Source organism: Martes martes (assembly GCF_963455335.1).
Source record: "Martes martes genome assembly, chromosome: 8".
Taxonomy (NCBI): Eukaryota; Metazoa; Chordata; class Mammalia; order Carnivora; family Mustelidae; genus Martes; species Martes martes.
The window spans coordinates 5,520,668-5,545,300 of NC_137895.1; the positions used below are offsets into that span (position 1 = coordinate 5,520,668).

General features: G+C 48.5%; 1 protein-coding gene across 1 annotated transcript in view; it reads left to right on the forward strand.

Annotated features, from left to right (window-relative positions):
* Positions 1-24,633, forward strand: part of EFCAB6 (EF-hand calcium binding domain 6) — a gene marked incomplete at its 3' end in the record, with an annotated part of 203,919 nt that overhangs the window by 26,793 nt on the left and 152,493 nt on the right. The window contains exons 5-6 of the mRNA XM_080812428.1: positions 14,452-14,588; positions 18,643-18,755. Of these exons, the coding sequence (XP_080668554.1) occupies positions 14,452-14,588; positions 18,643-18,755 (250 nt within the window). The remainder of the gene's footprint in view (positions 1-14,451; positions 14,589-18,642; positions 18,756-24,633) is intronic.

Sequence of the window (24,633 nt, forward strand, 5' to 3'; positions counted from 1 at the left end):
GCCTTCTGTCGATAGCCTTCAGCCCTCTTAGTAACTTCCCGTTGCATCCTAGTTAACAGAAGAGCTGTTGTGTGGCTTCACACTACGCAGTATAAAACCCCTGGAACAGCCGGGAAGTGCCCCCTTTCACTAGAACGATTGTTACGGCAGCTCCCTTCGAATGACAGGTAGGGACACCAGTGAATCATCCCTTCCCACCCACTCCCCAAACAAGCAGAACAAACCAGATACCCTCCCTTGTTTGCTGAGTGTAGGAGCGTATTTCCAGCTGAGACGCGCGTCCTGCAAACACTGCCCACACGAGCGTTGGAGACGGGGACGCGTACCTGGGAGCTGTTAAAGGAAGGCTCTCTTTAGACATATGTTGTCATTGCCGGCTGATCTATACGGTCTGGGAATGGAAGAACGCTCATTATTTCGTTTTAAATATAAGTCCACATGGCTTGCTAGAGCCAAGAATGCATGCAAATGTCTCTGAATTTTGGGAGCCAGACTTTGCTAAATGTATGTGTCGTCTAGCCTTCCTAAACCAACAAATAATGAGCAGTTGGCACCCCAGACCTACCAAACCCCAGTGCTCGTGCTTCCTGATCGTTCTCCTCTGCAGGGAGCTTGGCCCGATGGCTGGCTCCTTGGCCTTTCCCTTCCTCGCACGCACTTAGACCCTCCCGTGTAGGTTCGCATCCCCGCTCATTACCCAGTCGCATCCTGGGGCTCTCTGAGCCTCGTTCTGTCAGTCAGTCACGGGCTGGGGACCAGCCCGGATGGTCTCCAGGTCCCGGCTCTCCCTTCCTGTGGTGACTGCGATCCATGGCTTCACATGAAGAGGTTGCTGTCTGATCTCGTGGGGCTCTGTGAGCCCAGGGAGTCCTGAGGACATCTTCTTCTGGCTCTAGCTGGTCTTGGTCCTCAGCTGGTGCTGCACTGGGTCCCAGTCAGGAGGCACTTGGAGTCCCGTGCTTGCCTTATGCTCACTCCCTTGGCCCTTTGCTTCCCCTCTGTGCCATGACTTGGCATCTGCTGGACGGGTCCTTGAGTTCTCCGCGCTTCCCGTTCTCTGCTCTCACGGTCTCCTAGGGAAGCAGAGGCATTTAGTGGGAGTCAGGCCCAGCTGGCTGGAACCCAGCCCCTGCAGCCCCTCCAGGGGGACTTTAGACAGTGTCTCACTATTCTGACTGTCCTCATCTCCAAAGTGGAGACAGCAACCACTCAAGGTAGTTACAAGAATGAATGAGAATAAGAGACCGGAGCCCATTGGTGTCCAGTAGATGCTCAGTAGATGTTAGTCCCTTCCTCCAGCTGTGAGTGAGTGAGGACGGTTGTCAGGCACTCCTGAAACCCCTCCGGTAGTTGGCTTTACTTGCCACCAGGCAGCACTACCTCCGCCGTGCAGGCGTTGGGTTGCTCTGCCCTGAGAGAAATAGAAAACCCCCTATCCGGCTTGCTGAGACAAGATGGCCCTGCTCCCTCAGCAGGAGGGAGCACAGATGCGGGGTCGGCTAACTCATGTCCCCGCTGGTCACCAGGATGTTGTTACCATTCGGGCTTGACATGCAGGTACTGTGATGTCAAGTTTTTTTTCCAGATGCTATTTCTTCCAATATGACTCTGTAAACATGGGGAGACTTTTCTCCTGACTCACAGCCAAGAAAAATGTCCCACACCCAAACCAGTCATTGGCAATGACATTGGTCTCCGTGAGCATCCTGAACCAACCCTGATTACTTCCTGGTGTGGTGCCTTGGCCCCCTCCAGGGCCACCAGAGGGTAGATACCGAAACAAAATGGAGAATGGAGGGTTTTGTTAGAAGAGAGTAGGGGTGAGTGGATTTGCAGAAGGCGGCCAGCAGCATCTGCTTCAGTCTCCCACTGAAAGGATCCCCCGGCCTTAATCCTGTGGACACTGTAATTTTTTGGGTTTTGCCAGCTCTATAAGTAATAGCACTGTGCACTTACTAGGAGCTGCTCTAAGTGTTTTACTGTGTTCAAGGACTAATTTCCAGGAGGACCCCTCAAGGCAGGTGCCATCCTTATCCCACGTTGGTATGGAGGAAACTAGAACAGAGGGTGAGCATTTTGACCAAGGGCACACAGCTGGCGGGCAGAGAAGCTGCAAGTCCTGCCCTGGTGCCTTGGCACCTTGGCTCCAGAGTCCTGGCCCTCAGCTCGGGCCACCCTGCCTCTCGGAGGGCCCCTTTCGGGAAAGTACCGAGGCTCCCTTCGCATTCAGCAAATGTAACTTTGTTATGCTTGTAGGTGGACCCAGTCCATCATGGAGAAGTCACACCTTCACCGCACGCACCGGTGGCCTCTTTTGTTCAGACCGCAGACTCGTCCCTGCATCCACGTAGCATCTTCTTCCAATGGGCATTTGGGAGTTTCCCTTCTCTTCCTCGTTCTGACATCCATCCCTCTTACACTCCTTCCCCCGCTCTTGGGCTTCTATGCTCCCCACCTGTCCTGCACGTCCCCAGCTTCTTCCCCCAGCCGGGGCAGGGTAAGCAGAAGTGCCAGAAGGTCTCAGCTTTCTCCTCGAGGTGGGGGTCAGTGCTCATTGTGAGCCATGCCCAGGGAATTCCTGAGGGGCAGGAAGCCATGCTGACCGATGGAAGAGCGCAGGGGACGTGCAGAACAGTCATGACCCTTCCCCACTGCCCCTATGTACGAAAGAACTGTTCTTAACTGAAGACCAGAATTCAAGAATGTATAATTCAGTTAAAGACATAAAAAAAGAAAATAAATAGGCCCAACCAGAGCCCCAGGCTGTTTGCTCTTGTACCACGTCACCACACAAACCAGGGCTGCTTTTTTAAGCCTGGGCGCCATGATGTCAGAACATCTGGTCTACCCAGTCAGCCGTGACTAGTGTGTCTGTTGGACACCAAGCGATCTGACAGGAGTTTTTATGGGCTTACCCTGGTGCCTTGGAGTTGTATAGAGCAGCCTTAGTCATTTGAGAAGCAATTAGTAAATAATGAGAGGTACTAAGCTGCTCGCATGGTCTGTAATATCCTCGCACGGAAGAGACACAAGTGATGGGTTAGATTCATTTTCTTAAATAGGTGGATTTTCCTCAAAAAGAAATTAAAAAAATTATTGCTCGACAAATAAAGAAACAGTCATTAGAATCGCAACCATTTCATAAACGTACCTTAACATTATAACATCACATTAGCATGAACGAATGTACCAGAATGCAGTCTGTTTGCCTCATAAAAAGACTGTGTCAAACTCAAAATGAGGCCATTTACTAAAACATACAAGCTTTTGGTTAATTTATAATATTCTCCTAATCCCACTTTTATCAGCCCCACTTTGGTGCGCGGGTATTAATTGCCTATTATAACAGGTATTTGAACACATCTCCCCTCTCATCTGAAGAAAATATTAGCATATCGTAGAGCTGTTGGGACAGATTGTATCTGAGCCACTTTTTCCTCCTTGCAGAAAAGCCTATCAATCATAACTGAATATAGTGATTAATAATGTCACAGCTTTTATTCGCGTGTCTGTGTGCAACTAAATGAAGAGGAGTGCTTACATTTTGATCTAGAGAATTTCACATAACAAAATAATCAGTTGCCATTCTAGAAAAAAAAATTATATCGAAAATGCTCCTACCCCAAGACCTATTTTTGGTGGTTCTATTATTAATTTACTAAAGACTTCATCAGGAAGCTAAAGCAAAGATTCGGTTATATCAGAATTTGCATCATTTCAGGCGGTTTATCTTCTTCTTTTTTTAAATCTTTTTTAATCTTCTTGCATGTTCAGTAGTTCGATCAATATGGTAGGGGAGGCTGGCCGGAGCATGCAGGCTTCCCCATCTGGGCGTGCACGGAGCGCCAGCCCTCACCGTGTGTGTGGCCCTGAGCAAGCCAGTCCCTCTGGGGACTGTGTCCTCGGCTGTGAAGTGGGGCAAGAATAGTGCAGGGTTTTTCCGATCTTGAGGCTCTTGGTGATGATCAGTATAAAATGATCTTGGAGCCTAGAAGTTACTCAAAAAAACAGGAGTTGGAGTTTGCATTTGGAGGAGATAAGACACGAGTTGCCCCGTGGAAGGGGAAATGATAGTTTGTGGTCACCTCTGGTTTCAGGCCACAGAGCAGGCCACGTGCTGGAGAACTCCGTGCTTCCATCTCCGTCTGGGCTCCAGACTAGGCACCGCCCAGAGAGCAGACCGGACCCTCTGCTGGTCGTCCTAGGCCTCCCCGGGCAGCCTTGTTCCCTTGGTCACCCCGGCGTCAGAGTGAAGGGCGCCGCCATGCACAGAGTCGTTCGTGTAGCAACCTAGGGTCAGTCTGGAGGCCCATGTTTCTGTACTGGCCCTGCTCCCGCATCCAGCCCGTCTGCTGCGTCCCACGTGCCGTTCCGGAGCCCATCTGTCTCCCTGCTAGCACTGTCGTGCCCACCCTGCGCTTTGTCAGGAACCCCTGGGTCACTTTTCCTGCTCCTGCTCGCACCCCCTACAATCTCTATTCCACACGACACCCCGACTTAACCTGTGCAAAACACACGTCAGATCTCATCAGACTCCCCTGGGTAGGATGCCCCGTGGCCTGCTGTGGCCCATGGCGCTCAGCCTGGAGACACACATCCTGGCTGATGGCGCGCAGCGTGGAGCCGTGTTTGACCGACCTCTGTAAAAATTCCATGTTTCCCCTGAGACTTTGAGTGTTCTGAGACTTGTTTGTGTACTTGTTTATCACCGGGATGTGTGTTCCTGGGGAGTAGGTGCCTTCTCTGTCGTGCTCGCTGGTGTTAACTTTAGTGCCTTGAACAGAGCCTGGCTCTTGATGCGACCATCAGGAAACATTTACTGAAAGAATAAATGGTTCTGTAGGAAAAGTAGACAGTCGCTGGAGTAGCCAGGAAACACTGCCTGCTTTCAGATGAGGCTGGTGCTTGAGTTGCCACGGACGGGGTTTCGGTGTGATGAGGATGGAGGATGGGGAGATGTGGGACGCCGTCAGGATGGCACTCTGGCTCAAGAAGAGGATGCGGAGGTAGGGACAAGGGGAGAGGCGGCCGGGGCAGTGGGGAGGTGAGCTCTGTGACCATCCTGTGGAGAGTTCTGTTTCTCAAGGCAGGACGGGACAGAACACTTTTGGAAGGTAGGACGGAGGAAAAGATGGAATTATTTGAAGGTCACGTGTGAACCCTAAGGCATGGGGCTGGGGCGGTGGTGGAGGTTCATTGCCAATTTCCCACGAGGAGGTGGCTCTTTCAGAGACGGCTGTCAGCAGTGTCATGGACACGGTGGCCGGGAGGACAACTGGATTAGGCCTTGCCAGTCCCTCGACCGGAACAGCCTACCTTTGCCGAGCACCTCAGGTGTTTGGGGGAAACCATGGAGATCCTGGGAGGGGGAGGGCTTGCACCTCCTGGCATGCAGCTCTGTCCTGTGAGTGATCTGGGGTTAGGGTGACAAGGGCCCCAGCGTTCCTCCTGCAGTACCTGGGACAGAGCTGCCACCCTATGAGCGTGGGCTGGATTCAAAAGAAAGGAGTTTCAGGAAATGCTGCTTCTCGATTCGGCACGTGTTGAAAGCCTTCGGTGTTGAGACGTAGGGCTTATTTTCCTAGCTGGGTCAGAAGTTTTCAACAGCAGCTAAAATTTCTTATTAGAAGTCTTTATATGTTGCAGGTAAGCCTTTTGAAAATGAAAATCAAATGTGGGAGAAGGCTGACATGGCCTCTGGCGTATAGGACAGCAAGTTTCCCTCTTCACCTTGGCTACAAGGAAACCCAAAGCCAGAGTTTTTGGAGTTTTGCTCCCTTGGAGCAACTCTGACTTTCAGGATGCTTTCTTTAGCTCTTTTTTTAACTCCGTTCTCTCTGTTCTCGTGGATCTCATTTCGATGTCTTTTTGTGTAAGCTTGTTCAGTTTTGGGGAAAGGCAGGATTTATATGCGTTCAAAAACTACATGCATCGTCCTGGGCCCATGGGGGGGGCGGGGGGGCGCCAAAGCAACGAGAGGGATCGTCAGCCCCGGGCGCAGAGGCGAAGGCTTTGTTAAAGGTGAGCCATGCCCGGCCGCCGCTCCTCCCACATGTCCCCAAATTGAAAGTTTGTGTTTATGGGGTTCTGAATGTAGTCTAATTTTTTCCTATCTGGTTTGGCTCATCTCTACCAGCTGGTAAATAGGAAATGTTCACGGTAGGAAGCCAATACTCTGCAGAATGTAAACAGATGGAATCGATAGAAAGTGACAAGCTAGACTGTGCTATGGAGAATACAGAGCCAAAAGTAAGAACATAACAGTCAAGCTACTTACTTCGTTCCAGTTCATTTAGTCCTGAATAGCTCTTCATATCTGCACAGCTGTGTTGTTCTTTTTTTTCCCTCTTTCTTTCTTCTGGGTTGATAATGACAATTTCAAAGAAAAACTTTAATTAAAGATTTTATACGAAATAGCCAAAAGTAGAATAATAAGGAAAATGAGCATTGATGTGTTTATTGTAAGAAAAATCCTTTTCATGGTTTCATTTAAAAAATTTACTCCTTAAATTTAAAATGAATGTAGTCGTGATGACAGAAAGGTGCCAGACTGGCAGCCGTGGATGCTGAACCCTTCCATTTTGCTGCAGAGCCAAGACATAGAAGCTGCTAGAAGCCCCCTCCCCTTGGGGTTCAGTCCCCAGGCAGGCGGGTAGGAGGCCGTTCTCACCCCCTTCTGCTAGACACTGGGCAAGGAAGCCTGGTTCCGGGGGAGGGACGGAGCAGGAAAGAGCTTACCAGGGGCCGGTAAGGAACCACTGTGGACAGTTGAAGTGAGTTTACTGGGCGGGCTGTGCTCTGGCGTGAAGCAGCGTGGCCTTCCTCCAGTAAGGGCCACATCAGAGCCGGGCCTAAAGAAGGATTATTTGCAGCCTGAGAATCCTGGCCTTCTGGGAGGAAACATTAGGCTTTTTCTCACCTCCTTTAACGTCTGGGTGGTCATATTTATTTGGGTTCACAGCTTTCTTTCCTGGAGCTCAAAGTGCTATAAAAAGAATTTTAAACAAAGAACTATAGCGTACTAATAACAGCCACTGTTAGCGGTTTACTGAACCATCTGATCTCAGTGGGACACAAATATGAAGCAGTTTGATTGTTCTCTTCTCACTGTTCTCAAGCAGGCGTTAGCAAATCTGCCTTTTCATTCCTTAAGGGTTTCTTAGGCAGATCTCATGGCTTTCTGGTCACATTTAGTTATAACAGTCTAGCACAGGCCAGTCCAGTTTCAACCTTGAGCTCAGCTCCAGGCCCGCTGGCCATCTCTTCCCCTTCTTCCTAACCGAGGGGCCTGCCCCCTGCTTACTTGCTGGTCCTTCTCTCCCTCTCCCCGCCGGGTGTAGTTGGGGTCTTTGATGAGGGCTGAGGAAAGGGAGTATGCCTTTCTCTTCCTTCACTGGGGTCCTGGTGTCCTCTGTGGGCAGCACATGGGGAGTTATTAGGACTGTGCTGGGGCGGGGGGGGGGGGGGTTGGACTGGACGGTTCCCTGATGAGGAGGGTCACCTCTGGCATAACTCCTCTAGACCTTCTCAACTCTACTCTGGGTGGTTCACTGCACATCCTCAGGCTGTATGGGTCCCCTCACTTGAGGAGCAGCCCCTGGGAGGGGGACAATTCAGGCCTTCTGCCTTTCTTGGTCTCTAGTCAATCCATTGGAAATTTACACATGTCATCTGTGACAACAGTAGGTATGCACTTGGCACTCATCAGCCCCTCCCACTCTGCTCTGCTGTCTCTGACCTGTTCTCTGTTCCTTTCCCCAGGAAGGTGTACAGCAGATCACTGAGTCCATTAGGAGATGAGATGCCCACATGCCCCTTCTTGCAGGTTCCTGGCCTATGTATGCAAGGATTTCCTTGGCCTACTGAAGCTTCTTCTCCTTGAATACTGCAGTCACCCTATCCACCCAACCATCCATCCATCCATCATCCGTGCATCATCCATCCATCCATCCACCCTCTCATCTATCTATCCACCATCATCCATCCATCCATCCAACCATCCCCTACCCATCTGTTACCCATCATCCATCCATCCATCCATCCAGCCTCTCATCTATCATCCATCATCATCCATCCATCCATCCATCCACTATCCATCCATCCATCCATCTGTCCGTCATCCATCCATCATCCATGCATCATCCGTCCATCCATCCGCCCTCTCATCTATCCATCCATCCATCCATCTGTCCATCCATCCATCCGTTTATTCATATATACATACATTCATCCATTCAACAAATATTCATTAGTCCAGGCCCTATTCTTGGTCCTAGACTCCTGCCTACCGAAGACCTTATGTCCTCTCAAGGCTCCTATTAACGGGCTGGGCAGGGGAGCAGTGAAGGGGTTGGAGGAGTTGGCTGGGGCGGGAGGAGTAGCGGTACTCAGTATTTCCTGACACGGGTATGCGGATGTTTGGTCATTTGGAACTCTGTCCTCAGCCTTCCATCCCAGTCTGCAGCTCCCCCCACGCTGCCGTTTATGATGTGCCACCTGAGGTGCTTGCACACCTGAGCTCCTTACCTCCCACCCACAGCTGACAGGGTCCCCTTATTCACTCCCATTTCACAGATGAAGAAACTGAAGCTTAGTGGTCAGGTTATTGCTGCAGGGTTACCTGAAAAATAGCACGGAGCTGGGGTGTGAAGTCTCAGGCCAGAGCCAGTGTCTGGTCATGGCGACACTGTCTGGAGGTCCTTGTGGGGAGGGAGGGAGGGAGGGAAGCACTGAGGCGCTGGCGTTGTGGTGGGGGTGGGGAGCCGCTGCCGCCAGGAGTAGTTTCTGTGGTTCTCAGTGTGGCTCACCATCATGCCTGTGGGAGGTTTCTACGCCCCTCCCCGCCCCGTGTCCCCGCCTCACTCTTTAAGGTCAGATGTTCTCTGCTTCTTGTAATAGCACTTAAGAGTCTGCCGTCCATAAATTCTTCTACATCTTTTTTGGAATATTTTAATTTTGTTCCTCTTGCCCCCCCCCCATTTCACTTCACTCCCATGTGAAATAGGGCTTCGTTTCTGTTCTGGGAACGTTAGATGAATGAGTCCTGGCTTGTGTAGCCACAGTGCAGAACTTAAAGCTTTTCAGCCTGCGATTCCCCAGCCCTGCTGTCCAGATGGAAGAATCTAGGCTTTTTAGTCTGTCTTCACTGTGGTTCCCTTCCCTAGATGCTTGGTTCACCGCCCAGCCCATCATCCCCCTTGTGCTTGGGCATCTCCCCAGCCTGGGGCTCCATACTGCCCTGCTGTGGTACTACAGGCAGGGGGCTCGATGCAGTGGGGGTCAGGGAGGGAGGAGGAGGAGCGGGGACCAGGATGAGGGGGAGACTGCCAGCTAGCATTAGCCGGGGGAGGTGGGGGGTGGAGAGCTGGGGCTGTGGTGGCCGGCACCCAGCCTGGCATGGGGCTCAGAGAGCCATGGGCAGCAGCTCATGGCTGGGCCTGGGATGGGGGGGGGAGGGAGGGTGTTGGGACTGAGTCTGGCACAGGAGGTGGGGAAGATGGTTGGGGAGAGAAGACAGAGAGCAGCTCCTTCATAGCCTCAGGCCCATTTCCTGGCTCCCGAGTCTTTAATTTAAGGGTGTACGTAGCTATTGTTTTGGTTTTCTTTTAAATCCTCAGGGCTTCCCCTGTCCTGGTGCACAAAAAGCTCCCAACACTTACCACCACCTCCACAGAAGTGGGAGTGCGTGGGGGAGAGTGGAACAGGGGCCTCGAACTTGCTCTGTAAAGACAGGAAGTCTTGCTGGCCTTATGGGCCAGACGTTACCCCGCTCTGCCACTGTTTGTAGGGGACACAGCCAGAGCCACCGTGCAAACGAACGGGCCTGTCTGGGCACCAATAACATTGACCCACAGATACTGCAATTTGAAACTCGCCTTTTACATGTCACAAATACCCTTCTTTTGAATTTTTTTGACCATTAAAAAATGTAAAAACCATTTCTAGCTTGCAAGTGTACAAAAAGAGGCGGGAGGCAAGAGTCCGCCGCATGTGGAGCACCGCAAAGGGAGTCAGGCGTCCAGAGGCTGGGACATCAGGCTAGGAGAGCCCCCCCTTCAGGCCCACCTCTGGGCCGAAGCGGAGCAAGAGCTCATTTTCTGTCCCGGGCAGGGCAACCTGCTGGGTTTGGAAGGAGGAAACGACAAGCAGTGGCTCCTTTCTGTTCGCCAGTTGTGCCTCAGTTTTGGCCTCTCTCGCTGGGCTTGGCCCTCTGGAGTCCCTTCCCGCAAAGCAGTGGGGATTGAGGATGGAGCCCCGGAGAGCAGAGGCTGGGTATGGAGCTGGGGACCTGGTTCAGGCAGGAGCACACACGGATGACAAGACCGAAGTTTGGGCTTCAGCGCTGGGCAGGAAGTGTAATTAGGAGAGCCAGAGGGAGGGCTCAGGCTCTCGAAGGAACAGTGGTGGCATCAGGGAAGGACCCGGGGCAGCAGACCTGGCCTGCCACAGATACAGAAAGAAACATGAAGTGGTCCAGGCATAGACGAACACTAAGAGGAAGTGAGTGGTCAGGAAGGGATGAGAGCGGGCTTTTGTGCGGACCTCCCTCGGTGGGAAGCAGGTGGCGTGTGACAGACCTGAACGAAGGCCAGGAGGGAGCTGTCGGGAGGAAGAGATCGGAGGTGCAAAAGGCTTGAAGGATGAGTGTGCGCAGTACGGGTGAGAGAGAGCCAGGAGGCCTTGCAGCCGGAGCAGAGAGAGTAGGGGAGGGAAGCAGGGGTGGGGTCGAGAGGTAGGGAGGGCCAGATCAAGGAGGGCTTCGCAGGCCTGGTGAGGACTTTCCAGCATATGCGGGAGAGCCTGCTGTGCTTGTGAATTTGGGTAGTTCCTCGTGGCTGGAGCCCAGGGACTGTGGGAGGGGGCGAGATCGTGGGATTTGGAGCTGGCGTGGGGGGTAAGCGGGAGCCTCAGAGACAGTGGCTCTTAATACAGACGTGTCCCACTTCCACCAAAATGGCACACGTCTCGCTGGCCTAGAAAGGAGCTAGAGGCTGCCCACGCCATCCTATTTTTCTGTCTTTACCTTTTCGCCTCCTGCCTCTCCTCCCTTTTCCAGGGAACAGGGAAATGGGGTGGGGCAGGGACACAGTCCCTCTCGTGACCCCAGCCATTTGGTTCCTGTATGCTTTCCTCTTCTCTCCTGTCACGGACAGGACAAGTCTTGTACACCGTGGCCCTAACTCGCCCGCCTTCGATAAGCCCCACCATCTGCAGCTCAATTCAGATCTTGCCAAACTTCAGTCTGACAAATGATAAGAAACTTGGAGACATACCTCTGGTGGGTGTGAGTTCTGTGCCAGACTCGCTGCTTCCTGGCTTTCCACGCTGGAGACCCATATGGGCTGCTTCGGGGGTTTAAAAAAGCGCATCGCCTCATGTCCTCCGTTTTACCAGAAGAGGTGAATTGGGATTTGGCAGCAGACAAGGTGCCGTGGGTCCTGTGTGACCGCCGGGCAAGGGTGCTCGGCGGCCGCGGCTCTGCTCTTTGAGACAAAGCCGCTGGGCTGAGGGAGGACACCCGAGAGCCAGCCTTGTTGCCTCGGACACCGTGCCCCCTCCTCCTCACTGGGCATTCCCAGGGTGGGAGAGTAAGATGGTTTCAGCCGGTGCTCCCCGGTTGGTAGCAATGGGAGATGTGTCTAGAATTTAGCGTGAGGCTTTGCACAGAATGGACATTGCACTGATAGTTGTTCAAGGATGATATTATTAGAATCATTATTCCATTGATGGTAGACCGAGGCATTCTTACATTCAGGATTGGCCCTGAGCAGGGATAGCAAAGCTTCCTCAGGGCGTGGCCTTCTCCCCAAAAGCAGATAGATTCATTCATTCATTCACTCAAACAGTTACCGAGCCAGACCCCGGAGCCAAAGCTCTGAACCCAGTTCCAGGGAGCTGACATTCCCAAGGGAGAGTCAGACAGACAGTCAAGATGAGCATTAAATCAGTTGATGAGAAGTACTGGGAAGACGAGGATCAGAGTGTGGGGGGTGGGGGGGGTCCTGACTTACACTTGTGGTCAGGAAGGCCTTTCTGATAAGATGACAGGTGCGCCGAGATCGGAATGAAGTGAGGGAGTGAGGCAGTGGGTATCCAGGGAAGAATGTTCTAGGCAGAAAGAACAGCAAAGGCAAAAGCCTTTGAGGCAGGAGGAGCCTGGCACTGAGGAGGAACAGCGGAGGGGCTGGTGTGTGGCCCCAAAGCAGCGAGCGGGGTGGGGGGAACGCAGTGGGGGAGATGAGGTGGGAGAGCTGCCAGGACCCAGTCTGTGGGGCCTGGAGGGTTGCAGCTTGTGGGGAGATGTGAGTGAGGCAGCGTGGCTGTGGGGATGGGGTCAGGAGTGTCTGGGAGGCAGCATCATGACACAGGAAGGGAGGCCCTTCCCATGGGTTTGGAGTCCAACAGAGGCTGGGGAGGACCAGGCCATTGGCTGTCATCTTACAGCCATTTCTGTCTTTCCTGTAAATGGCTGTCAGTGGTGGGAAAGAGAGGGTTAGGGAGGTTAGGAGCAGGGAGAGGGTAGACAGAGTCGGGATGGGGGTGGCGAGGGACTAACACAGCAAAGCAGGAATACACAGTGCCCTCGGGCGAGGGGACCCAGGAGAGCGTTGAATGGGTCATATCCGGTGCTTGGAAAGGGCGCTGAGCTGGCTTGACCTGGGTGCAGGCTTCCCAGGGCTGAGGCGGGCGGAGGGGCACATACGTGGTGGTGATTACAGGGATGGGGCGGTTGGGAGGGAGCGATGGGGAGCTGTGCCCAGGAACTGAGTGGCAAGTAGGCGCCCTGCTGGGGAGAAGGCTGTGGGGTCCTGCCCTCGAGCGAGGCGGCTGGAGGGTGGGGGGTGGTTGGAGCATGGGGCTTGATTTCAGAGAGTGGCAGTCACTGGGGATGACATGGTGTGGAGGCTGAGCAGGGAGAGGTGACGTCTGGCTGAGCGGAGGACGGGGAGCCGAGAGACCTGGGCTCCGAGGTCGTCTGTAGGGAACTCCGCGTGGTCCCGGAAGTGGGGGCGGCATGTCAGGCCCTAACAGCCCAGCCAGGAGGGCCTGGGACTCAGGTCCAAGCAGCCAGGGAGAAGAGGGAGCAGTGGCCGTCCTCCCACCAGCTTCGTGGCTCCTCAGGTGTGAGCGCGAGGGCAGCCACCCCAGGAGCAGGCTGCTCGGGCTTCCTTCCCAGTCAGACAGAGTCCAGTGAAGGCAGCTGGCAGAGGAAGTGTTGAGGAAGACAGGGATGTTAACAACAAGAAAAAAAACCCAAACCAACCTGTTCCTCTTAGTGTTTTCCCCAAACCTCTTCCTTGAGAGGCACTGATCACCTGATTCTAGACTCGGGATAGACTTGATCTAGCCCAGAGCAGCAGAATCAGACCTGGCAAGGCCCCGCTGTGCCAGTCCTCCATCACTTTTCATCCACAATCCTGTCCCAGCCTTCACGGTCCACCGTGCAGAATGCGCTCCTGTCCTGCCCTAGCCAGCCCTCTCAGCTCAGATGCCTCCTCCTGTAGGAAGCCTCCCGGATGACTCAGGCTAGAAGCACCCGTTCCCTTCTGTGAAGGCCTCCAGCTCTGTGCTCTCCCTGTTATCTGGCTCTCATTCCCACAGCTCAGCTTCACAAATATTTATTTTATGTCTTATCTTCTGCTCCAGTACCGTGGTTAAAGGGTTGGTTTGCATTAGAATCCTGGTATCATTGTTGTCAATGCAGGTGATGGCCGGTGACTCATGTAGCCTCCTTGAGCCTCAGTTTTATCTAACAATGGGGAGTGATACTTCCTTCCTGTGGGTTGGGGGGATTTGATCACATAGCTCCGTGCTTGGCACCCATGAGGCCTGGCGAGGTTCCTGTCCTGTAAGTACCAGTAGCTTTGGGGTAAGCACATAGCTTAGCACTCTGAATCCCCACATCCCCATTTGGCTCATCAAAATGCCTTTCATGTTTGTGTGCCCAATAAATACGGCCTTGCTGAATTTGGGAAAGACATCTATGCAACTTTTCTACAATTTTTTTTTTTTTTAAATTCAGAGGTTGAAAGATACAGTACTGTTTTGCAGCTCCTAGTAAAAACGTGCATGTAGCTGTGGAAAAATGAAGATCGTCCAAGTTCAGCCCTGCCTGAACTATAGTTTTTAAGCACCAGTCAACAAAAAAGATTTTTCACATGGCTCTAAAAGGGAATGAATTGTGTATGAGACTTACTGCTTTACATCAGAAAGACTTTTTTAAAACTTACTGAGACCATTTACAGAGAAAATGGCTTTACAAACATTCAATAAGTGCAAAGTATTCTTTTTTCCATAGACATATCATTTTGCAATACCTGCAACTGTGAGTCTTTGAAAACATTTATTTTACGAGAAGTACTTAAAAATGTTCACATTTTTTTTTAATGACCATTTTGGTTTTTAACATGGGGTCTTTTGACTTCTCTGAAATCACTTTTTCCTACACAGATTTTCAAAAACATTAAAACTGTTATCAAAGCCTTGAAGCTCATTGATGTTAACAAGACTGGTATGATCCAGCCCTGTGAGCTGAAGAAAGTTCTGGAGACCTTCTGTTTGAAGATGAAAAGTGACGAATACAGAAAGTAAGTGAGCGGAGATCTGGGGAGAGAGGGCTCAGTAGAACTTAGCCCAGTTTCAAAGTGGGGCCTGGCAGGTGCACTGGGACCAGACATCACCCCCTCCCCCGGCTCTGTCTTGACTGTTTAAAAGAGGCGCTCGTGGCATGTCTCCTCTGTTGGTGGCGCTCTCCGCGAATGCGTGGATCCGAGAGCTAATGATTCGGATTCCGAGAGTCCCCAGGGTGACAGTCATCTAGCCTGCAGATCAGAACACATCTTGATTATTTCAGTAATCCATCACCAGTTGTCTCTCCTTCCCTGGTTGGCCCCACGCCTGCCGTCCCCCATGCTTCCAGTTCACAGTTGATGTTGACTCAAAGCCCGGGGATAGAGAAGAACAAATTTCAGGAATTATTCCTTAGTCGATGTGTTCCCTGTTGGCTCTCCCTCCTGATATAATAACAGAAACTTAAGTTTCCCCTGAGGACAGTTGTTGCTGGGGTCCAGGGGACACTGCAGCAGGGGGACAGTGAATATCTAAACGTTTAGCTGTTTCACGGCTTTCGAAAGCCCTCCCCACCCCACCTGCTCCTCATGTGAGGGCAGCGTGTGGAAATCTGCATGGGCTTCGTTTTTTTGTTGTTTTGTTTGGTTTTGAGCATCCAATGAACTCCAGATCATTTAGAAGAAGCCAAAGGTTTGGCTTCTGTGGCTGCCTGAGCTTTGAATGGAAGCCACTAGAAGGGGGCCCACGTCTGACTTCATTTCTGTGATACTTGGCCAACAGACTCTCTTCCTCTTCCTGCCTTTCTCCCCCTTTCTAAGTACCCCCCCCCCAGGCTGTTAACAGAAGTACCGACCCTTATTATTTCACTCTGAGCCGAAGAGTTTCACATCACACGGCAGTTGTAAAGCCCGACGACACTGGTGGCGGCGCTCACACGGTGTCATAAAGACGACATTGCTTCTGGAAGGAGTGCGGGATGTTGCTCCTGTAGCAAGCAAGCGTAGGGGGCATGTGACCATGGCCTGGGCATCATGGGCGCTGAGAAGCAAGGTGACTTTTTTAAAAAAATAAGTATTGCCTGGTCTTTTGAGTATTTTCTTCTTTCTTCCTCTTTATAACCCACCTCAGAATATAAAAGGACATAATAGATGTTTTAATTTTTATATCTTTCCGACTGGGAAAGTGTCCAGAATAAGATCCAAACAAAACAAATTAAATAATTTTGTGCACGCAATTATAGAACAGAAGCAACACTCTTCTAAAACAGGCCATCAAAAAACAAAACAGTGTTTTATTTGACAATAAACCTTGTGTTTGGCACTGCAGTCTCCAACCTAGTAAATCTATAAAAAATGTTACTGTTTCCCCATCTCGTAAGTATCGAATAATAAAGAACTCCACAAATTTTTATTTGAGATTTTTTTTTTAAGCCTCAGCAACAATACTGTTTTCATGATAAGGCTTGAGAAACTTAACATAATGGAATTGCTTTTCTTTAGAACAGAAACGCAGAAGATCAAAAGTAGACCATTTCTTCGATTGCTTTAATGCTTTTCTTTATTGAGGCTCAAGAATATACTCTTTCCTTGAGAAGATGCTTCAGTATTAACTTGGCCTTTTTAGTTTTTGAGCAGGAAACACAATGCATTTTTGAATCCTTTCTTTTATCGGAAACAGCCTTCTCTTGAACACCAGCCTCTGCCTCTCAGGGTGGCGGCAAATGCCTGCCTGGCCTGTGGAGTCGGGCATGCCTGGGGTCAGGTCTGTGGACGCCCTTCCTGGGTCTAGGACCTCCGGAGGCTCCTGGGCCTCTCTGAGACCCAGCTTCCTCTTAAAGAAGTGGAGGCCGAGGAGCCCACTTTGCAGGGCTGGTGCTAGGATTCCCTGTGATGCGCACAGTGGGCCTGTGATGCGCCTGGCACAGAGTAGGTGCTCGTCCCGCAGTGACCGTCACGGTCATGGACATTCCAGGAATGCACTTTACTCCTGGGAAAACGTTCTCTGGGCAGCAGAACACCACGCAGCATGTATGGAGAAGAGGCGAGAGAGAAAATCATCACCGGTTTTATACTCAATCACACCGCCCTGAGACCCACTGGCTTTTGCTTTTGCTTTTCCTTTCCCACCTCTCATACCCCACCCTCAGATGCCTTGCAGACTGAAGTATTTGAATCCCGAAAAAAAAACGGATGAGCAGCCTGAAAAGCCAATAGACTCTCTGGGGGTCAGCTGGCCACCTGAGCCGACCCGTGAAGCCCACGGCTGGTTGTAGGTGGTGATGCTGGAGAGGTGTATGGGTCCATGGGTGTCATTCCCTTTGTCCCCTACAGTTGGCCAACTCACCTGCAGGTCTGTGCAGGAGTGTGGGCTCTCCTGCCCTGAGCGCAGGGCTCTGGGAAAACGGCCCCCAGGAACGATGCCGCCTCCCCTGCCTTTATTCCTATAAAAAAGCCTATGGGATACTGCACGTCTGGGCAGTATGAGGCTTAAATTTTTGACATTTTATCTGTAGGAAATATTACCATGGGATTCTGTCTGTGTGTCCTCCGTGACTATGTGGCTGGTATTATGAAGGCAGCTAGGGCTGGGTGTTAGGAGAGGTCAGGATTCTCTTGGAGGAAATAGCAGTCTGAAGGAATGCTGAATTTTTGCAGAGAACAGGGAAGTTGGTGAAGAGATTTTTATCAGGATCTGGACATGTTGCTGGAGCAGCAGAGAAGCCAAAGCTTTCCATAGGATGGCAGCCCAAACAGGAAGGAGCACAGGAGGTCAGCCTCCTGGGTCCCCGAGCCTACGGCCGTATTGTCACAAGACAGAGAGTGTGGATGAAAGATATGGCTCTTTGGGGAGTTTGAGTGTGAGCATCTGGCAGCTATCCTATCTCCAGATAATTTTTCTTATTAGAACAATAGGCAAGATTCATCAAAGTGGAAAAAAAAGGTATGCATTGAGATGAATACATGACATTACTCTTTGTTAAATTTGGAAAACAGAAAAATAACAAATACTTTAAGTGATAATTACTAAATTTTTAGAAAGCAGCATGAAATTAGGTAATTATAGAAACCAACACATATGGAGATAATATAACCAAACATTTAAAAACTGTCAATTTTTTATAAATGTAATAATGCAGAAATCATCTAGAAAACCATTTATCAAGTGGCAGATTTGAATAATAGAAAATTCATCTTAAGAAGAAAAAAAAATCCAAACATTATTTATGTGAACTTTAAAAAAAAAGAGTATCTCAGTATATTTTAGGGAGAAACACTGGTTAAGTGGGTTTTTTTGGTTTTTAAAAATTTTTTATTTATTTGAGAGAGAGAGTGTGTGGGCATGTGAGAGAGAGAGAGAAAGGGAGAGCATGAACAGGGGGTAGGGACAGAGGGAGAGGGAGAAGCAGACTCTCTACTGAGCAGGGAGCCCGATATGGAGCTCGATCCCAGGACCCTGGGATCACGACGTGAGCCGAACACAGATGCTTAACTGACTGAACCACCCAGGCGCCCTGGTTATGTGTTTGAATAATGTTCTTTTCTCTCCGTGGAAATCATAGAATGCTCCAAGGAAAGTTTTGCCCCTGACACAGTGAACTGGGCTTCAGTTTGTCTCTGTGATATGCTGTGCTTGGTCAAGAGGGTGGGCTATGTTCCCCCCTTCCCCCAGCTCTAGCTGTCTCTGGTTATGGAGGCTTTCTGCTAACTGACTCATGGTCCAGATCATTGCCCCGTAATTATTAAAGGCAGGCGGGACCCGCTTTTGCTGTCCACGTGCAGCCTGAACCCTGGCCGCCCCCTCCTCTTGCCAGAGAAGGGAGAAAACCGGGACCTGAGACATGTCCGTTCCACTGGAATCTTACACGGGCATCGGTAGGCCAAGTACAGCGATCTCCGAAGGGTCTGTGTGTTTTCGTCTTGCAGTAATGCTTCCCGGGGTTCACTTTGGAATCTCAGCTCTAGCTAGAAACACAGTAAAATGAATACCAGCCCCGGTGTTCAAGGAAACCTTGCTTCATTTCAGATTCTCTGTCTCATAATTTCTGATTACCAAAGAGCATTTCTCTTCCAGGTTTGCACAACATTACAACATTGGTAAGGACACCGCGGTGGATTATAACGTTTTCTTGAGGAACCTCAGTATGAATAACGACTTGAATCTTAGGTATTCTGGGGGAAGTCAAGGTGAGCGTTTTATAAGCATATAGCTAAAGATTTCGGTATCCTTGGCATGATAATCCCTCTTCTCTGAATCTGTTCTGAGGAAGTACTTTCAAATACAAAACTGCCTTATGCACAGAGATAGCCATGGCATTGTTATTTAGAAGAATAACATAAATGTCTAACCGCAGGAGAAGGATTCAGTGAGTCACAGCACATGCACCTGGTAAAACGTGCAGCCACGAGCGATGATTTCTGTGAAGTTAATGGTAACACGGCAAGTGTACGCGGAGTATCAGTAAATGACGGGAAAGGAATTCTAGAATACAGATTGTCTTTAAGTGATGTGTCTCTGGGTGTTGTTTGGTTCTTTTTTCTGCTGCTTCTGTATTTTCAAAAATTTGTATAATGAACCTGTTACTCCTTTTGTGATGGGAAAAATCTTTATATAAAAGGGCGAGTAGCTGTGTAGTTTCTGCATTGTATTAGACATACATGTGAAGCCAGGCCACTAGGCCCTTCCTTGGGTTCAAAGCCCAGTAACATACTGTATCTTTAAGGAGTATGTGCATGCAGGTGTATGTGTGTGTATGTTTAAAAAACAGGGCAGGTAAGGCATAAAATAAGTCACATAAAGAATATAATAAAGAATGTAATAATAAAAAGCATTTATTTATTATGTTTTCTATTATGTTTTCTACTTTATAAGCTTTAATTTTAATTTGGATTTCTCTCGGTACCTTTGTGCTTTTGTACTTTGTACACTCAGTAACTTTGTGAGTTGCGTATTATCGTCCCGTTTCTCAGGTGAGAAAACGTGGACCCAAGGGTGCTAAATGAAGTCCTCAGAGTCATATAGTGTGTTTTCGGTGGAGTTGAGATTTGAACTGTTTAATTCCAAAGCAGACTGTTGAAATGCCTGAGAAGGAAGAACAAAATGTCGTGGGGTGTTCACAGGAGGAAGAGGGGTACCCGGGTAAGAGCTAGGATGCCCTTCTGCGGAACCAGAGTTCACAGAATGCATGTGACAAGCGTGGGGGGAAGGAGAACCTTCTGGTCCAAGGGCCTTTGGGGGAGGGTGGTGTTGGGCTGAAGCACAGGCCGTGCATTTTGCCCATAGGCCGTGCATTTCAAAGCATAAGGTGGTGTCTCGCTTGATTATAGAAAATTTTCATCATAAATAAGTTACCAAACACTTACCAAACATTTGTTCCATGCCAGGCCTTAGGCTAAGCTCATTCCTATCCTGTCTCTTTCCATATTCACCACAGTCCTGTGAGGCAGGCACCGAGGCAGGTAAGTGAAAGGATCGAAGTAAATGAGCCCACCCTAGCCCCCAGAATCCACCACACACAGCATGATTCCTGGCATCTTTCCATGCAGATCTGTGGAAAGGAGAGACAGAGAGGAAGAAAGACATTTGTAAAAATGGGTTCATATAGATGCTATTTTACATAAGTTTCTACTTTTCTACTTTTCCTTGAGTGTTAAAGAAGGGTAGGAATTGGGGCGCCTGGGTGGCTCAGTGGGTTAAGCAGCTGCCTTCGGCTCAGGTCATGATCCCAGGGTCCTGGGATCGAGACCCGCATCAGGCTTCCCGCTCCACGGAGAGCCTGCTTCTCCCTCTCCCTCTGCCTGCTGCTCCCCTGCTTGTGCTCTCTAGCTCTCTGTCAAATAAATAAATAAAATCTTAAAAAAAAAAAATGAAAAGAAAAGTAGGAATTGAAATGAAGTCTTGAATATGTCTTGGCTGGAATCAATATCCGTGGGTCACACTTTCCCGTTTCCAAACGTCAGAGACTTTGACCCACTGTCTGTGATACTGAGTCTGGCTATGGAGAAGCCCGAGGCTTGCCTGATTTTCTTACTGGGGGTGTGCTTTTTTTTAGCGGGCTTCCCCAAAGAATTATTTGTCCCTGAATTTCAGAAACAGCTAGGATAGGTCTCGCGGCTGTGCCTTCGGTATGTTTTCCAAAGTACAGTGTATTTTTAATTGGCAGATCCAATTATCTTTTTCATTTCAAGATTTTTTTGGAATATTATATATCTTTGAATAAATCTTTGGTTTCCATTTTCTGATCTTTTAACTTCAGTGATACAAATTATCCTTATGTTGGGCTGTCTTTGTCTTCTGCATCAAATGATCTCAAAGCGCTATACTCTCTCTGATCTTTTCCCCTGAGGTCACAATGATCATCTCGGGTCTTTTATCTGTACCTGTAATTTGATTCTTGCCAAGGTCGATTTTATTCCATGCTATTTCTACTTTATTTATTACTTCTATCATGGCCTTTCCTTTGGTCTACTATATTACTTTCCCCTCTTGTTCTGTTGTTTTATCATCTTGTTTTACTGAACGTGTGTTCTCGATAAAATGTTCTGTAAAGTAGTATGTACCTTTTACATTTTATCCAAGATGGGATCTTTGCCTTTTGCATTACGATACTCTCCTTTCTTCCCAGTCCACCTATACCAGCCCCTGACACTTTTCCAGTAGAGTTTTCCTAATTTCAAGAACATTGAGTAGGGGTGTCTGCGTGGCTCAGTGGGTTAAGCCTCTGACTTCGGCTCAGGTCACGATCTCAGGGTCCTGGGATCAAGCCCCGCATCAGGCTCTCAGCTCAGTGGGGAGCCTGCTTCCCCTCTCTCTGCCTGCCTCTCTGCCTACTTGTGATCTCTGTCAAATAAATAAAACCTTTTTTTTTTTTTAAAGGAACATTGGGTTAATGGATACTTTTTATTCTATTATGCATTGTTAATTAGTCTACCTTCAAATAGTATTATACTAATTCACATGAAGTATAAGAACTTTACCATCAGTATTTCCAATTCGTCTTTCCTGTCTTTTGTCATATTGCTGTTACACGTTGTGCTTTTATATACGCTATAGAGACAGGATGCAGCTTCTCTTGCTCTGCGGAGATTTTCTATCTGTTCACTCATTAAGAGTACATTTTCCTGTATATTCTCAAACACTTACTTTGAAATTTAAACTTTTAAATGTTCTAAAGTTTTCATCTGCTAATTCCAACATTTAGATCATCTCAGAGTCTGGTCTTTATTGATTCCTTATTTTGTTTTGTTTTGTTTTTTTCTTGAACAGGGAACACAGGTTCCTGTTTTGTTTTGTTTTGTCTTTCCCATGTCTCACAGTTTTGGAATTTATCCTGCGTCGAGTGAATCTTGCATTGTAGAGACTGTGCATTCTGTTTTGTGCCTCTGAGGAATTTAAGCATTTGTTTTAGCAGCCAGTTGATTTGCCTGGACTCAGGCACATTGTCTCCCCTGAGGGCTTTCACACTTGAAATCTTTGTTGTGCTATTTTAGCCTTAGCTGGGTGTCTTATTGTATGCTGTACAAGTCCTGTTCAGGGGTTAGCCCAAGATCTTGGCAGAAATTATGCACAGATGTTAGAAGTCCTCCTCTGTGCTTTTCTTTTTGGGGTTTTCCTTACTTTCTTACTTTCCAGCTGCTGTATAATCCTGAACTCTATTTTCTGTTTCCTAAAGCCAATAGGACCCTGGGTTTATATCCAGATTCTATCCATTTAGCATCGGTTTGGCTGAGACCTGCCCTCAGGCAAAAAGCCGGAACTAACGAGAAATGCAGTCAAGTGTTTCTCTGTTTTTCCAAGCTTGGACTCAGGTTGATGTCAGTTGCCCTTTAGTGCTGTCAGATAGTTTTTTTGTTTATATTTTGGCCAGAGTTTATAATTGTTATCTGCTGAGAGGATAGGTTCAATATGGGCCAATCCACTATAATTGGAAGTAGAACTTTCTGGCTGCCCAAATTAATAGTTTCTTCTTGCCTCAGTCTACACTGGTAGATTTTTTCCTAATTTTTACTTATTTACTTATTTATTCACTTATTTACTTATTTATTTTTACTTACTCTAATTTTTACTTTCTAATTTTTTTTAAAAGATTTTATTTATTTGACAGACTAAGATCACAAGTAGGCAGAGAGGCAGGCAGAGAGAGAGAGAGAGAGGAGGAAGAAGGCTCTATGCAAAGCAGAGAGCCCGATGCGGGGCTCGATCCCAGGACCCTGGGATCATGACCTGAGCCAAAGGCAGAGGCTTTAACCCACTGAGCCACCCAGGTGCCCCTGATTTTTCTAATTTTTGCTTATGTCATTAGGAATTATTAAGTAGGAAAAGTTGTGTAATAGTTTCAGTTCCAACATGGAACTCTCATTTTTTTTCCATTTTCTTGTCAGTAATTGGCAACTTTTCTGTTCGTTAGGGATACATAAAATAATGATGCATCTCACAATGAAACACATTGTCAATTTGATTCAATACGAGATATATGTCTGGTTATTCTGTATATTCCTGTTCCTGCAGTGTTTGCTCAAGTTCTTATTGCTAGTAGTAGTTAAATTGGGGGGGGGTCAAAAGCTATATGCAGGTTTTGACTGTGTGGGGTTTGGCACCACTAACCCTCGTGCTGTTCGGGGGTCAGCTGTAGTAATTTGGGGCTACGGGCTGCATTATATTAACACAGAGGTCTGTTTACTGGTGTGTAGTGGGGAAGGAGGAATCACTGGCACCTGCCAGTCATCCTCCCCATTGCCATCCCATCAGCTCAAAATCCTCAGCCCCAAAGTCTGGATATGACAGCATCAGCATATCCCTTCTGGGTTGGCTTATCACGGAAATTCTTTCATTGGGACCGTGGGTTGGCTAATTTGAATCCCCACCTTACTAAACTGTTTTGGAAAAAGCCAAGGAATGCAGCAGACAGGTTGCTCAGGGTATCGATCAAACAAAGAAGACAGTGACATCATATGAACAGGTCACAGGTCCTGTTAGGTTTTGATTCATCTTCTGATTTCTCTCCGTGTAAGTAAGGGAGTAGGTCTTCCTGCACGGACTTGGCTTCCATATAACTGCCGCATTAGGAGCGAGAACCTTTATCCCATTCTGCTCACGTGGTTGGTTTCCCTTGTCATTTAGGTTATTTGAGGCTTGTCCTCTGGTAGATTTCTTGTGACGTGCTCATGAAAATGACATCCTGTGATTTCTTACACGTTCACGATAGTCTGTATGTGGCCCGTACAGTTAAAAAATCAGTTTGTCTGAATGTAGTGATCCAAAGGGGCACCTGCCCGCAGTGTTCATGGCAGCAAGGTCCACAGTAGCCAAACTGTGGAAGAGCCCAGAGGTCCATCGACAGATGAAGGGATAAAGAAGTTGTATGTATATATACAGTGGAATATTACACAGCCATCAAAATGGAATCTTGCCATTTGCAATGATGTGGATAGAACTAGAGGGTATTATGCTAAGTGAAATAAGTCCACCAGAGAAAGACAGTTATCATATGGCTTCACTCACGTGTGGAATTTCAGAAACAAAACAGAGGATCATAGGGGAAGGGAGGAAAAAATGAAACAAGATGAAACCAGAGAAGGAGACAAACCATAAGAAACTCTTCATCAGAGGAAACAAACTGAGGGTTACTGGAGGGTTGCTGGGGTAACTGGGTACTGGCGTTAAGGAGGGCATGGGACGGAATGAGCACTGGGTGTTATAGAAGACTGAAGAATCACATGCCTGTACCTGTGAAACCAATAATACATTATATGTTAATTAATTGAATTTATATAAAAATGTTTAAAACAAATGAAAAACAACAAAAAAACATTATGGATATAAAATCCTTGGTTCAGATTTTCATTCCTTAAGGATCTTAAATTTTTTTTAAAAAGATTTTATTTATTTATTTGAGAGAGAGAGAGCACAAGAAGGGGGAGGGTCAAAGGGAGAAGCAGACTCCCCGCCGAGCAGGGATCCTGATGCAGGACTCCATCCTGGGACTCCAGGATCATGACCTGAGCTGAAGGCAGTTGCTTAACCAACTGAGCCACCCAGGTGCCCCAGGATCTTAAATATTTTTAC